This window comes from Scophthalmus maximus, chromosome 18 (assembly GCF_022379125.1).
Source record: "Scophthalmus maximus strain ysfricsl-2021 chromosome 18, ASM2237912v1, whole genome shotgun sequence".
Taxonomy (NCBI): domain Eukaryota; kingdom Metazoa; phylum Chordata; class Actinopteri; order Pleuronectiformes; family Scophthalmidae; genus Scophthalmus; species Scophthalmus maximus.
Genome location: NC_061532.1, coordinates 15,925,381 through 15,940,653, shown reverse-complemented (window position 1 = coordinate 15,940,653; position 15,273 = coordinate 15,925,381). Strand labels below are relative to the sequence as shown.

The window sequence follows — 15,273 nt, the reverse complement described above, 5'->3', positions numbered from 1 at the left end:
TTACCTTTCTGCGTTGAAGATGAAGAAGTTACGAATTTAAAAAAAAGAACCAACGAAAATACACTGCACCTACAAGGGGAAAAGTAGAGCATGTCATTTGCTTTTGTCCAAAATATCAACAGGAAAGGCAGATTTTACAAGATAAACTAGGAAGAGACACATCAAATTCAATATTAAGAAATTATACAAATGAAACTCAGGGCATGTGAGAAATAGAGCAGTATTTATTTTTCTTGGAAAAGACCGGAATTATTAGAAGAATATAGAGTAGTTATTTTATTTTTGAATTTTGTTTTATTCATTTAGTATATTACCATTCTTATCCACACTCCATATCAGACGGTGGCGGTAATGCGCACAACTAAAAGTTGTTTGCCAACAGCCATAAAACAGGAAAAGAAGACGAAGAAGAAGACGAAGAAGATGCAGATGCAGATCCACTATGGATGCACCCACAAGGTGGCAGTGTGCGACGCGCGAAATCGTCTGAACTACAGATATTAAGCAGCAGAAGAAGAGAGCTAGTTTATATCCCAAGCTAGCTAGCTACACTGTAGCTACCTCGATTCCTGTCTGTGGCGAATTGGAAGAAAACGGACCCAAAGGAGGACGCCGTCGCTGGGTCACCGCTATGCCGAGAGTCGCCGTCACGTACGGTTCCGTGAACTCGCCCCTCGGCCCGTCATAAAGTGGACCGGGCGCGCGTTTCGCTGGACGATTCGCCTGAATCAGTGGCTGAAGCGGCCCCGAGTCCGCGGCGCTTGGGTGAACGACAACCGGGGGATTGTGACGCTCTCGCAGAGAGGGAGAGAGACAGAGCACCGAGCCCCGGGCGGCCAGTTTGCCCCCATACGATTCACTGCACCCGCACACCCCTTCTCCTCCGGTCCCCTGAACATGTCACACACCGGACCCCCTCCTCGGTGGCGGAATTGTCCCAGAAGAGGGCAACCTGTGGCGGGTGAGCAAAACAAACACACACGTAAACAAGACAAGACCAGCTAGCGTTGAATGAACCAGCTGGGTGTACGCAGTGTTGTTGTTGCTGCTGCTAACGTTAGCCCCCTCCCCTCTCACCCCCTCTCCTGACATGCTGGTGTAAACACGACTTGACCGAAACGTCAGTGTCGCCTCCTTTTAAATCGTCTCGGTTAAAAAAGGCGAACCGCGTGTAGCTGCTTTAGTAGCACAACCGCTGCTAGGTTAGCATAACACTACGGCAACGTGGAAGTTCAAATCGGTCTCGGTTCATTCAAATGAAGTGGCAGTCGGTGTTGATTGGATAGCCGATTTATGACATGACACCAGTGAATGAATTAAATGCATTATTTTTCATAGTCAGCATGAACGTTGATGAATCTGTAGCGAGATGAACTTAAATTGCCGCATTTTCACATGGAGTTTGGTGTAGCGCTGCATTCGGCTGCGGGCTAACGGGCTGTCAGAAGCTGCACTCTCCTCTGACGAGCTAGAAAACTCTCTAATTCCACTTTGAACCAAAGCGATCGCTGACTGTTTTTCCTTCCTTTTGCTCACCAGTGGGGGGGGGAGTGGCTTTTTAAAAAAACAAAAAGTGTAACTGCGTGTAAGCTAGCTTCTTCTGTAGGAAGCGTCACGTGTCAAAACAAACCGGTGGCATGGTGGTCGTACATGCTGCTGTGCACTCGTGGTCGTTATCCATTCACACCTGTGTATCTGTACCATGGGATACTTTGGATTATACCTCATCTTCCTACACCTGTGCACCAATCCAGACAGGGATTCAGGTTCAAGGCACAGATTTATTACTTTTTAAGAAATAAGGTATAGTACACATGTCTGGGTCCAGAGTTTGAATTGAATATTCAGTGACACGACCGCAGCACCTACCTTTTTTTTTATCTACACTACTGTACTACACGTGGATGTACGTGCACATATCTATATGTTGGTTTGTCATACTATGTTGATTATGCTTCTGTGATCTTTACCCACGTAACACTTTGAATGTACATTACGTGCGGTGCTGTGCTGGACAATAAAGTTTGCCTACGTTTGAACCTTGAGTACAGGATTTGAGTGAGCGTTCGTGGACAGTAGGAACTTTTAACAATCAACTGAGACGGAGTCGGGCCTGATTCCCGGCTGCACAGCCTGCCCCTGGATCTCCAGGAGGGGCGAGGGACATCGAGAAAGAGAAAGAGAAGGAGAGAGACTTGGCCCGAGGAAGAAAATACTTAAAAAACACAAAAAAAAAAAACACCAGAAAAGACAAAATGAGATTAAATTTTCCAAAACCTGAAGCCGGACAACCGCTTCAGGATTTACTACATATCAGTTGGGTGTATATATTTTCAATAATCTTGAATTGGTTAGACGTTTCAACCTCTAAAGCACAATATCATATATGAGGGGTCCTCAAAATCTGCCTGGCCCTTTTGTGAAGTTCTAGTTTTAAAACCTTTTTTTCCTTTTCCTTATATTGTGATATGTATATATATATATATATATATATATATATATATATATAAATTATTCCATCGTAGGAAAGTTGCAAAGCTGTTACCAATAATTATTACCATAATCAAGATGTCTTTCAGTTATTTTATTTGTTTACCAATTGATTTAAGTTTTAGAGATACTTTATTATAATTAATAACAAACTTACAAAAGTAATTTGAAGTTGTAAAGAAGGAGCAGGACCAGATCAGCTTATGCTTCTTTTTCTGTCCCTTCTCCAACCCAAATAATGTATGTATAAGATTTATGTTGACTGGAGATTCATGTCATGGAAAATATTTAGTTTTCCCATGTTGTAATTGATATAGTGTGATCGGTTCAAGATGAATACAGATCAAATCAAATTATTCAGGGTTTGAAATTCCATACATTATTATGGTAAAACAAACTATTCTTCACCCAAATCCCAGGTTAACGTACTATAATATCCTGTTTTGTCGAACAGGATATTATTAATTTGTGATAGATTCAAACTACAGACCTGGTGGATTTCTGGGTGGGCACCAGGGGGAATAATGAAACTGTCATGTGTAGCAGGGGTCAGTAGGGGCCCAGACAACAAATCATTCCCCTACAACGTGAATCTAAATTTTTAGGTTTAATTTGTAATCATGGTAACTGTTGATGAAATATTAAAGTGATTGAGATTGATAAGCATCTTGTAAATAGACGAATAAATAAATGAAATCCCCTAACCAATTCATCCACTTTAACGGGTGTCTACTCAGAGAACAGGTGTTTTATGGTTGAGGTCCGCTGGTTCATTGCTTGTGTGTTTTTCCCCTCCTAGCTAAATTCCTGCCGATGAAAACAATGTTGGGTCCCAGATACGATGACCAAGTCGCAGAGGAGTGCCGGTTTCACCCGGACATGTTGTTCAACTTCTTAAAAAGTCTCAAAGTAAGTAACTCCAACGATGACTTAACTTCGGAAAGTAACATTTTGAAACTGGAACTTCGATGGCTCATCCTGTCCCGTTTTTTTTGGTCTTTCTGCAGGTGAAGATGGGTTTGCTTGTGGACTTGACGAACACTACCCGCTTTTATGACCGCAACGACATAGAGAAAGAAGGCATAACATACGTGAAGCTTCCGTGTAAAGGGTACGAGTGAAGTCGCCGTTATGGGTCGAACTCATCGTAAGTTGTTGCTCATTAAAGTGGTAATACAGTTAGTCTGATGGCCCTGTGTTTGTTTCAGCCATGGAGAATGCCCTTCGAAAGAGATGACCGCGAAGTTCATCAGACTCTGCGAACACTTCATTGAGAAGAATCCCACAGAGTTGATAGGTGAGGAAAACGTAGCTCAATGGGAAGATCAGATCTGTTATTGATCGTGTACGTGGCATGCATTTGAATTTGCTGATACCTCTTCTTTTCCAGATGTAACCGTCAGAAACTTTAATATGTCATGAACATTCGCATCTAATTTTTTGCAGTTGGTGTGAAAAAGGTGTGAACATTTACTTGATGCGTTTATGAGTTATTCAGGCCACACTAATTATTGCTAAGTCCAGTATTTGCACCATGAATTCAGTAATGTTTTTAATATTACAGAACATTAATGTTAACATGTACATGGAGTGCAATTTACTGGCCTCTGTGTAGCATTACCTCATGTTTCCAGCAGAGAGCAGCCTTAGCCTAAAATTCGACAGGTGCAAATTTAAGAGAGGTTATAATTTCATATCTCATAATCATAATATTCATATTTATTCAAGTACTTGTAAACTGTACAGCTATGCATGTCCAGTACTAAAGTAAATATCAGTGACGTTAAGCTGATAGAATAAAGAAGATGATTTCTGGAAATCAAACAAAATTTAAAACCGATTAGAAATAGCATATTTTATCGACAATTGGGGGGGGAAAGATTTTAATTTAACAATTTTAAAAATGTCATCATCCTTTAGATTTGTTTTGTCCCCTCGTAAAAAACAGGACACAAGGCAGCCTGGGGGGATCCTATCAAGTACACATGGATATTGAACTGTACTTTCACGCCAGTGACAGCAGGGCGCTCTCTTGCATCACTCCAGCATCCTATCATCCCTCGCTGATCCCGCTCATACCTGCTAACCGCTGCCTGGTGTGGAAATAAAAAACGCTCAAACATCTGAGTTAAAATGTGTGAACCTCACCACGTCAACAAAGCCCTGCCTGTCTTCAGCCAGCTGCTGATTAGGCTTTGTTCTCTCTGCGGTACACATGCAAATTGGACGCCAGTTGGGTCTGGTAGAAGTGATCCCTGTCCTCTGACGCTGGTCCTTTTTTATCTTCATTAGTGTTGGTGTTGCCAGGCAAAACGTCCTGTAACTGGGGAAATATGATGATTGATTTTTGTGTAGCTGAACGCTTGTTTGTGAAAATGACACTTTGTTTCTAAATTTTGCTGGATCATTTTCTTTTCTTTGTTGTAATGGTTTTCTTCGCCCCTGGAATCCAGTTTCTCCTTTTATAGAAAAGTCCAGTTGACTTCAGAACAGACAGCACACGGACTCTCTGTTCTTGTTTTTTTATGTTCCCCTTTTCATCCACAATTGACTTCACAGGTTTCATCCATCTCTGGGTCTCCTCTGTGTGAAACTGAGTTTTGATGTGGGTATAAGGGCGGGACCCCCCTCGAAGTAGAGGGGGATGTATTGGTGAGTCTGAGTTTGTTACCTGATGCCCTCAGGACTCAGACTGAGAACGTCTAAAAGTGGAGTGATGTGAAACATTGGATAAGCTTTTGACTATTTCAATAGTGATGCTAATGATTGCTGGTAAAAACTTTTGATCCCTGTTTGGCTTCTTTTTTTGTGTCTTCTCCTGAAGGTGTTCACTGCACGCATGGCTTCAACAGGACAGGATTTCTGATCTGTGCATACCTGGTGGAGAAGATGGACTGGAGGTACACACACACACACACACACACACACACACACACACACACTCACACACGCACACGCACATGCACACACGCACACACACAGCTTCACAAAGACCCTGGGTGGTTTTACAGTGGTGTGGTTCCTTACCCCACAATAACAGAGATGTTTGAATAATTTACAACAGCTGAGCAGAGGTGGGGAGCGGCTGGGGGATTTTTTTTTTTTAAGTCAGAGGTGGAGCAACAGTCTGAGGAGGCAGAATCCCTGGAAGCTGCAGTGAGTCGGCTGCATTAAATAAACCCTCCCACCACTTCCTGTGTGATGAACATTCCCGAGAGCGTCCGCGGCCCTCGTCCCGTGTCACGTGATGGAAGATAATTTAACTGTCAAATGAGCTACTCTGCTAGATTTATATAGTTATGCTCCTATTTAATTTGTGCACACGTGCAAGCAAGTATAACATATGCTAATAAATAATAGAATAATACAACAGGTAAAAGGAGAATGTAAGGAGTAGTTTCATAGAGAAATTGGTCTTTTTGTTGCCAATCAACATTTTTTGATTAAGTAAAGATAATTTTCATAATTAAGAAATTTTGACCGTAACAATGCTCTTTAAAATTATGGTCAATCGCCGCCCTACATATAATCAAAATATACTAAGAAATAAAAGGATTAACCTGTCTTATGTTTTCTCCGTCTTATCAGCGTCGAGGCAGCTGTGGCCGCTTTCACCCAGTCCCGGGCCCCGGGGATCTACAAGGCAGACTACCTCAAAGAGCTTTTCCGTCGCTATGGCGACGAAGAGGACGCGCCCCCGGCCCCTGCGCTGCCTGAGTGGTGCTTCGAAGACGGTGACGACGGCGAGGTGGATGACGACGGCAACGCGGTCGGCCCGGAGTCGGGCCCCAGCTCCTCGGGGTCGGCGGCGCCCGGCAGGCGAAAGAAAGAGAAGCTAAAACTGGTGAGATTTTCCGGTGGAGCATCCAAGAAAATGGACTGTTAAGTAGAAGAATCAATCGGCCCCCTCTTTGCACGACATGGATCTCCTGCAGGGCAATGCAGGGTCTCTAGGGAGGCTTCCTTTCTAAGTGATGACTCCAACGTTCAACTATATATAATGACGCAGTAATTTGAATCTTCAGATTCAGAGAAAATCAAGCTTCAAGTGTCCCCAACCGCTGGCGAGGGTTATAATTTGGATTAGACGACAGCCCCGTCTCTCTGCGACGCCCCTCGTCAGCGCAGCGTCGTCAAATTAGACGTGTGGAGTCGTCTCCCGTTGCTCGTAATTTGGTTTTCTTCTGTTTGCAATTTGGCCGATGCTCTCATCCGAATAATTTTGAGCGGTTACAAGAAGCTCAAATTAAAATAGCATCACACACAAACACTTTGCAGCAGTCGTGAATAATGAAGGCGATGGGGAAGGACGAAGTAAATCAAAACATAGATTTGTACAAATTACATTCACAAACAAATGCAAAAAACCTATTTATCTCATATAACCTACTGAAATCCTGAATCAAATCTAATAGTTGAGAACGTGATACAGCAGACAGGTCTTTGGGGGAAGAAGCGAGAGGAGAGAGCAGCAGCAGCTCTACATTACTTCACTGTCATTAGGAAATACTGTCTCTCGGTTGAGTGGCTCACCTCACAGTCAGACCGGTCGGTGGCCAGTTGGCCGCCCTGAGGAGAAATGTCACAAAAAGTCTGCCTGGATGATGTGAAAAGCAGAAACGCTGCCCTGCATTTTGGGGATAGTACACAGATTAATCACCAGATTTTCCTCTGGAGTGTGTGTAGTAAAAGAGAGTTCCTGTGCTGCCGGGTTGACCAACCATCCAAAACCCCAAAGATATTTGATTTACTCTCTCATTCGATAAAAAGAGAGACCAGACAAATCCTGATGTTTGAGGAGCTTCTCTGTTTGGATTTAATTAACAAAACACAGCATTGAAATTATGAAATGTGTTTCACACTGAAGAACGCACTGACGCGTTGCTTTCAGACATGCACTGAAGTCCGGATATTTTCCATAATTTTTTCCGCATTGGAATTATGGCCATGTTCTGCCTCCTGCATGCTCTTCCCAGAAGCCACAGATTATTACGGAAATCTTCCTGTTGGTGTGAACGCGTCTGACTCGGGACAATCCCTGCTGTGCTCTTCGTATGTGAAGGGCAAACTCCAGAAATTGTCCCGACTGTAGTTCATGCCTGAAAACCGCTTGATGTTTCCTACATAGGGAGGATGGAGAGAGGGAGACAGTAGAGTCCAACATCCTTGAAGTTGTTGCAGATGAGCAGGTTTTATGAGGTGCATTCATAAAATAGTTAAAACGAGAACGGTTTCAAATGTGGTGAGGTCAAAAGGGAAAGATGGATTTATAATATTACTACCTGTTGCCTCCGCACACAGGGATTCATAAAGCAAAGAAGCAGCTGTTTTCGAAAAGTATCACTGATACCCTTAACATTTTTTCTTTTCATGTGTAGGCGGATGAGAGCGTTTCTTCTTCTCTCTAAATTCAATCCAAGTTCAAGCTGGTTCTTTTCTTCGTTTTCTTTTTTCTCCCTCTCAGGGTGCAGTATTCCTCGAAGGCATCACGGTGAAAGGCGTTACACAGATCACCACGCAACCCAAACTAGGCGAGATCCAAAGAATGTGTCAGGAGATGGCGGAGTGGGACAGGTAACGGCCCTCTCCCTGCCCTCCACACACCCCTCTGGGGAAACTGTAGTGTCTGCATGCACACGTGTGTGGGTGTATTGTTCTGTGTTATGATTGACTCTTTTGTCCTACATCACCTTTTCTTTTAAGTGTCAGAGATGTATTTTCTGATTTGATTTGATGCTGCTGCTGCTGCAGCAGCTTTTTTTAAATGGAAGTGGAGTGATGAAATGGAGTCGACTCTGCTGCTGTGATGAAACGGTGCATGGTTCCATTTCACAATAATACCTGCTGTTGCCATAGTTGTTTTTTGTCTTACCTCTGCTGGCTTGAGGTGTGTGTGTGTGTGTGTGTGTGTGTGTGTTGTAGCTGAGACCATGTGACATGTGTATGGACTCCTAATTCTAATCTTTAGATCAACTGGTCCTGTCCAGTGATTGTACAGTAGGTTGTATTTACTGTAACTAAATACTGCATGTATTGTTAAGGGCTAGTTAGACATGAAAAGGATACAGCAGATACTGGAAGGGAGCACTTGTGGGGGTTAGTTATCGTTTAAATCGACGTCATCCATTGTGATTTTTCAACATTGTTGCAGGTCTGGTTTTCCCGGTGCTCAGCCCGTGTCCATGGACCGACAGAATCTCCGCTTCCTGGAACAGAATCCATACAAAGTCAGCTGGAAAGCTGACGGCACACGGTGGGTCTCCACTTGTTCATGGGTTCTCAACGCTAGCTTTTCTGTTGCCAAAACCTAGCGTTGAGGGAAAGGGATTTTTTTTTTAGTATTCCAGTAGTCTGCTGTCGCTCTCGCCGATGCAAATGTGCAGTGTGCTGGTGAATATTTAATGACTGCAGGCAATTTTAGAATTTTACATATCGCCGCTTTAATTTCCTCCAAGAGTGAGACACGCTGAGCACAGATTTGGCCCCGGACCAAGATGCCACTGATGTGTGTAATCGACTGGCGTCATCTGCGAAGGGACGTGTTGTTGGAAAGTCGTTGCTGTTAAATTTGAATCGAGAGCGACACCGAGCTCCCTCTCGCTCTCTCTCGCTCTCCCCTCTGCCGCCGTCTCATGCTCTTGTCCTTCATCCTGTGCGCCCTGCAGCTACTTGAGTCTGGTGGAGAGGTGATACCTCATCTCTTCAGTCTTGAAAAATAGAGACGCCCAGTATGCTAGGGGATGAGTCATCCCCCTTAACTGTAGATCACCAGGTTCAGAATGTGATCTGTTACTCTCCTATCACACTTTTAAAGTAAAAGTTGTATAATGCAAACCTGAGGTTTTTTTTTTAAGAAATAATATTAAGAAAATAAACATATTTGTCAGTGAAGTAAAGCACGTATTATATGAAATCTTGTTTAAAATTAGGTGTGTCGTAGAGCGACAATGATTTAGTCTTATTCAATCAACAGAATCTTATTTGGCACCTGTTTTGATAACTAAATAATTGTATTGGTCACATATCTGTTGGTTCTACCTACTCTGATATGAGGATTTGTTGTTTACGGGTCACCCATGACAGTATACTGGGTTATTCAGACAAAGAAGACATTAAGTTGTCCCAGTGCTCTGTGGGAAATTAAAACAGACATTTTAACTATTTTCTGACGCAGCCATATTTCACAGTGGACATTTGATGTTAAAGCTTACGTATAATATGTAGGGATCACAGAATTTGTGCCATTTGATAGACCAAACAAGAAGTCTTTATTGCCATTATATTACAGTGAATACAACGAAATTGCGAAACATTAATCAATCGTGTCATAATCTAAGAAACAAGTTTGATTTGTCAAATAAGTGTGATATTTACATGGATCTTATGATATTAGACGGTAATCTAGGCATCTGCAGTATGTCTACATGCAGTTGATGAGCTAATTGTTCTAAGGCTGGTTTTAAACCAGTTCCACCCACCAGAGCAATTGAGAGTCTCAGCATCATGTTGTGCTTTAGTCCAATCGAGCGAAACTACTTTATTATCAATAAGTGCCATGTGTTTTCTTGCGTTTGGTTGTACTCACGTTCTGGGGACCGAAATCAGTTCACACAGTCGTACTGTGGGGACTCTTCTTTGATACCACACTGTGCCCTGTCTTATGAAGAATATTTTCCCAAACACCTGATTGAACATCGTCAAGTCCCTGAAGCTTGCTCTGATGCTGCTGGTCCAATATTACTTCTACTATTACTATTCTCCTGAGCTGAGAACTAGATGACATTTAAAAGATAAAAAAAAAACTTGCTACCTAATTAGTGCCTCGTCTGAACCTCCAGGGATTTTAATTTACCCAGAAAATAGCCATGTCTCTCATACGTGTTTGCCTTTTGTGTGAAATTGATACTGCACAAAAGGAGTAATGAGGCATTTGGGTGGAAAATAAAAATAAATTGAAATTCCTCTCAGATATTGGACTTCATTACATCGAGACAATATCTCAGATTGATGTTAAAAACAAAGGACTGGTGTTAAAGCCAAGATGCAGTGATTTTGGCTGATCTGGCGTCAGCGGTCAGTGGATTTAATCAAACTTCAGTAAAGTATTAATTGACACTGATTGTTTCTGCTTTTAACCCTAAAATAACTCTAATTATGATTAATTATGACTTGAAAAATTAGCTCTAATATGTAGATAACTACAATACCTAAGATTGCATGAATGATTTGACGTGTTTTCATTGAAATATACTGATTGCTTTGGGGCGACGTGTTCTCAGTTTATCGTTCTCCCCATGCATTGTGTGGAGGGTGTCCTTCTTTCTAGCCGGTGGCACCTGAAGACATGAGATGAGTTTTTTTAAATGGGAAATTTGTCTCTTCAAGGTGGTCTGGCAAGGTGGTCTTTTTCTTTGCATTGTGAAGAAGCTCTCACTTAAATATGTCATACAGTTTTCTGAATCCTTCTGCCTTTTTCTTTGTCACTGTGGCGAAGGTAAGAAACAAATTTTTTCTTTTAGAATGAGAAATATAGTTTTTTTTCCATCCGACACAAAAACACGGGGAAAAGGTCAAATTTGAACAAATGTAATTTCAAGAACATGGAATGGAGTTACAGAGCACCCACACACATATGAGTGGGATGTTTCAATGGACACACTGCTCATTCACTTTGAATGGGGTGAGTTACTGTATTGCCGAACTGCATTGTGGGTCCTTTTGCTTCTGTTCCTCTCAGGCTACATCCATACTAACAATGTTTTCATTTAAAAAGGGCATGTTCAAACTAAACGGAGTAGTCTGGATGTAGCCTCAGTCCCACATTGATGATTCCTGCAGCCTCTACTTATGGCCAGCCGGCTATTCATCCGCAGTGCTCGCAGTTAAACTGTCTCGCTCGGTAGCACAATAACAGGCGAGGCGGTGACAAAGCACCGACGCGACCTCACTAACCTGGAAATATTCTTTGCAGCCCTCCCCGATGTGCAGACCAGTCGTACAGAGAAAGACGGAGTAGCTGTTTTTTTAATGGGCTTTTGGATAGGACACCAAAATTAAGAGGGGAAACACATGGGCTTTTAATCATCTGGTTGTAGAGTCCTCTGCCAGGGTTAGATTGGTGTGTGCCCTAGAGAGGAGGAGGAGGAGGAAAGGGGCAATATGTTCTTGGGACTTTCAACAAACAATGCTGCTCAACTTCATTATAGAAACTCTATAGAAACGCTGCGTTCGTGGGACGTTGCCAGAATGGCAAAAACAGGAAGTAGCAGTGCTCACTCGGTATTCCAAGGTGATTAGCCATGGTGCTAACCTTGCAGTCACGCCATTCAAACAGCCAAAGTCAGCGTCTTTAGTCGTATTACATATTTGAGGCAGTTGATTTGCCAAGTGACACCAGATACAAACGCTGTATGACTCCTGTAAAATGAGCTGAATAGATTGTATTAGTGTAAGTATGGGATTTTACTTTTGATGTCACTGCCAGTGGTGGTGCACATTCAATCTGCCAACGGTTTGTCTGTTATTGTTGCTGCCAAGTGGGAGATATTGTCACTTGACTACTCGTTATTACAGTTTTAATCTGAGTGACTCTGCGGGGGGCCGTTGTCAGTAACGCTGGGACATTTTTCTCTGCTGCACTGATTTTGATTGGGCAAAGAAGTGGTCTTCGTGTCAGCGCAGCTTTCACAAAACGATCAAATGTTGTATGAATTAGTTCTTTTAATGAACAAATGTTTAAAACGCCTGGATAGAAATTGACTTAAGCAATTAACCCTCAAGTGTGTCTCTCATGCGCGCCCTTACCTGCTCGAGAATGAATCGACTGAGAAATATGGTTTGTGTTCCACCGCATTTTCAGACGGATCTTTTTGACTAGACTCTTAAGATGAGAAATCAGCTCGGGCTCTTTGGGTGTAAGAGAGCAGCCCTGCCCGTTGACGCGCACCGCTAATGATGTGCAAAGCTTGTGGAACCCTGATCTAAGGCCTCCCCTGGAGCTCAGCTGCTGTCAGTTAAAGCCGCGGGACTCGACTGGTAAAGCCGACACAATGGCCGTCTGCGCCTCATTAGGGCTAAAGTGCTCGAGGGACCGGGCCTCGGGGATCAGGACAAAAATCGGGAGGCTCACAGCACCTAAGAGAGAGAGAGAGAGAGCAGGCGGGGAGGGGGTGTGCGCTTGTGTGAATAAAGGAGCACATCAGATTGAATATTTTCCCTTTGGCCATAAAAAGAGAATTCAGTCTCTGATGTTGCTATAACTTCAGAGAGAGAGATGTGGGTGATACTGCGACAAAGAAAAAGGACAGCCTGGACTTGCACTGTACTAATGGTCTCCCTTTGCTTTCTTCTGAACGTACTTGACAGCGTTAGCCATGGCTAACTGGCCAATTAGAAAGAAGAGGAAGCACTTCTGCTCGGTATAGACCTGTTGTGTCCTCGCTGGTTGACAGATCTTCTCCGCCGCCACACTTATCCTATGCGTGTGATCTTCGCACACACTGGTCCTCCTCGGAGATTCAAAGATATCACCCCATTTGCACAAGAGGACCCTGCTGTCTGTGGGAATCTTCATTTGCCGGAAAATGTTCAGGCATTTCCTGTCCTCTCTCTCATCCAGCACGGTCCCTGTTGCCCCGTATGTCTTTTTTAATGCTTCCATTGTTTGTCCACTCCCATCCTGAAAGTGCAACTATATCTGTCCCACTCATCATTCTTTCCTTCTACTCCCACGTATTTATTTTTTTCCCCCAGCAGTTTTTACTAAGACTTTTGCGTGACCCTGTTTTATATCTTAAGGCTTTAGTCTTTTGGTTCGCTCTCCTGTCATGACTGGGGGGAGGGGGGTCAAACAAGTCGCTCGCAGCTCTCCAGCGATCTTTGTGGACCGATGAACGTGACTGAGGGATATGAATACCACTTGAGAAGATTCTGACTTTAATAAAAAGCAATTATCTTATATGTCAAGCTTCTCATTCCCGTCCCCCCAAAAAATAAAGGCCCTCTTTCAATCTAACAGTATAGGGAGTGCCATCTACCTACGCATTTATTCCTAAGGGTATGAAATGCAGAGCATTTACTGGAGACTGGAGCTTTTTGTGATGCTGATGGTTTGCTTTGCTTCCCATCCCCACGCATCTTCACTTGCTATTACATCTGTTCGCTGCTCTTGTGCTCCCAGGCCAGCCACAAAAAAGGAGGAATTCCCCCAGAACTGGATGTTTCACACATACACCATCTTCATGTATTGACGGTCTAGTCTGCCATATAAGCAATTTGAATTGTATGATAATTTGAAATATATTTCAATAGAAGAACTTGATTAACAGCTTATTTATATCACCCTGTTGTTTAAGGAGAAATAACAAACCTTGTCAGGCCCCAGTTTCTACAGTGTGAAGACTTTCCCCTTTTATCAGTTTTATGTCTTTTGTAAATTGAATAGATTTGATTTTTGAGACATTAGTCAGCCAAAATAATCAATTTAAAGACATATATTTGGATTTCTAATATTTCCAAATATTGTCTTAAATTTTGTAGACCAAATGTTTACTTGATTTAATTCAGAAAACATTCATCATTTATGAAAATCAATCATGATGCAGCCCTATATTTAACAAAATAAAAACTGCTCGCCATTGAGAGCGATGTTGGTAAAAGACACATCTCGTCAGCGGGTGTTGTGTTCTGCCCACATACTTATTCTGACAAGCTTGTCAAGTTTCCCACTTTGAGCCAGCTGGTATCGATGGCATATTTATCACATCTAATCCCTTTGTGATGATGGTGGAGAGACGCAGCACGTACGGCAAAGCATAGCTTTGTCACTGGGGAAATCATTAATCTCAAATACGTCCTCAGTCATCGGACTTTGTTTTATGAAAAGGTGTCGTCATATTTTCTCACTGCGCTGCTTCTGATGTTGTACACCGTCGAAGCAGTCTCCGGATTTTAATGTCACAAATTTAAAAAAAAAAAAAGTGTTAAAGGTACAAGATGATTAGCCTTAGTTGTTAGTTGCCTTGATTAAGATACTTAACCTTTCAAAGCACATCAGGACAGCAGGTGCTCATCAGGACATGAGTTCATTCTGCTTTATTCATCACTTGGTATGTTGTTTTAAAGAGCAGCAGGTAGTCCGCAAATTATAATCGGATTCATAAAAGGTGTGTAATGAAGCCACCAGATGAACGGGGTGTTCTGTCAATAGACTTTTTCATTTTTGACAAGTAAGTCCAGGTACACCATGATCCAGCTCCTTCTCTTAGCAACAAGCCTCAACAGACTTTTCAAAGATAAGCTCCCTCCAGGGTTGAAGGAGAATTAGTGCTGAAACAATTAGTCGGTCGTATTAGCTGTTCAGTTAATTATCCAAGTCGATTCTCAAATGAAAGTGGCAGACATGTACAGCTTTCCTTGGTTTTGGGCTGTTTCTTAAATACATGAACACATTTCAAGATGTTGCCTTGGGCTCAGAGAGTTTGAAGGATATTGCAACGGTCAATTGATTCATTATTCAATTGGGAATAAATTCAAGCTTTGTTGCTGACATTTTTAGCAACTTTCTACGGCAGCTTCTTTTTTTTTTTTTATATGTTTAGACTTTGCGACTGCAATTCCCTGTTTACACATGCAGAGTCAAAGTAGTAAAATCTGTTTTGACTCTTACAAGCCTGAATTTTGTAGGTTTTAGTATTCGTATATATATATACACATAAAACACATGCTGAAATGCTGAGTTTCCAATTTTTGTACCGTCTTACATGATTCTATCCTAGGAATTCA

General features: G+C 42.4%; 1 protein-coding gene across 1 annotated transcript in view; it reads left to right on the top strand.

The window, feature by feature from the left end:
* Window positions 1-492: 492 nt before the first annotated feature.
* rngtt (RNA guanylyltransferase and 5'-phosphatase) overlaps window positions 493-15,273 on the top strand; it is a 66,684-nt gene continuing 51,903 nt past the window's right edge. The window contains exons 1-8 of the mRNA XM_035617939.2: window positions 493-961; window positions 3,290-3,399; window positions 3,498-3,601; window positions 3,699-3,787; window positions 5,315-5,390; window positions 6,079-6,334; window positions 7,955-8,064; window positions 8,642-8,743. Coding sequence (XP_035473832.2) covers window positions 898-961; window positions 3,290-3,399; window positions 3,498-3,601; window positions 3,699-3,787; window positions 5,315-5,390; window positions 6,079-6,334; window positions 7,955-8,064; window positions 8,642-8,743 — 911 coding nt within the window. The 5' untranslated portion in view covers window positions 493-897. The remainder of the gene's footprint in view (window positions 962-3,289; window positions 3,400-3,497; window positions 3,602-3,698; window positions 3,788-5,314; window positions 5,391-6,078; window positions 6,335-7,954; window positions 8,065-8,641; window positions 8,744-15,273) is intronic.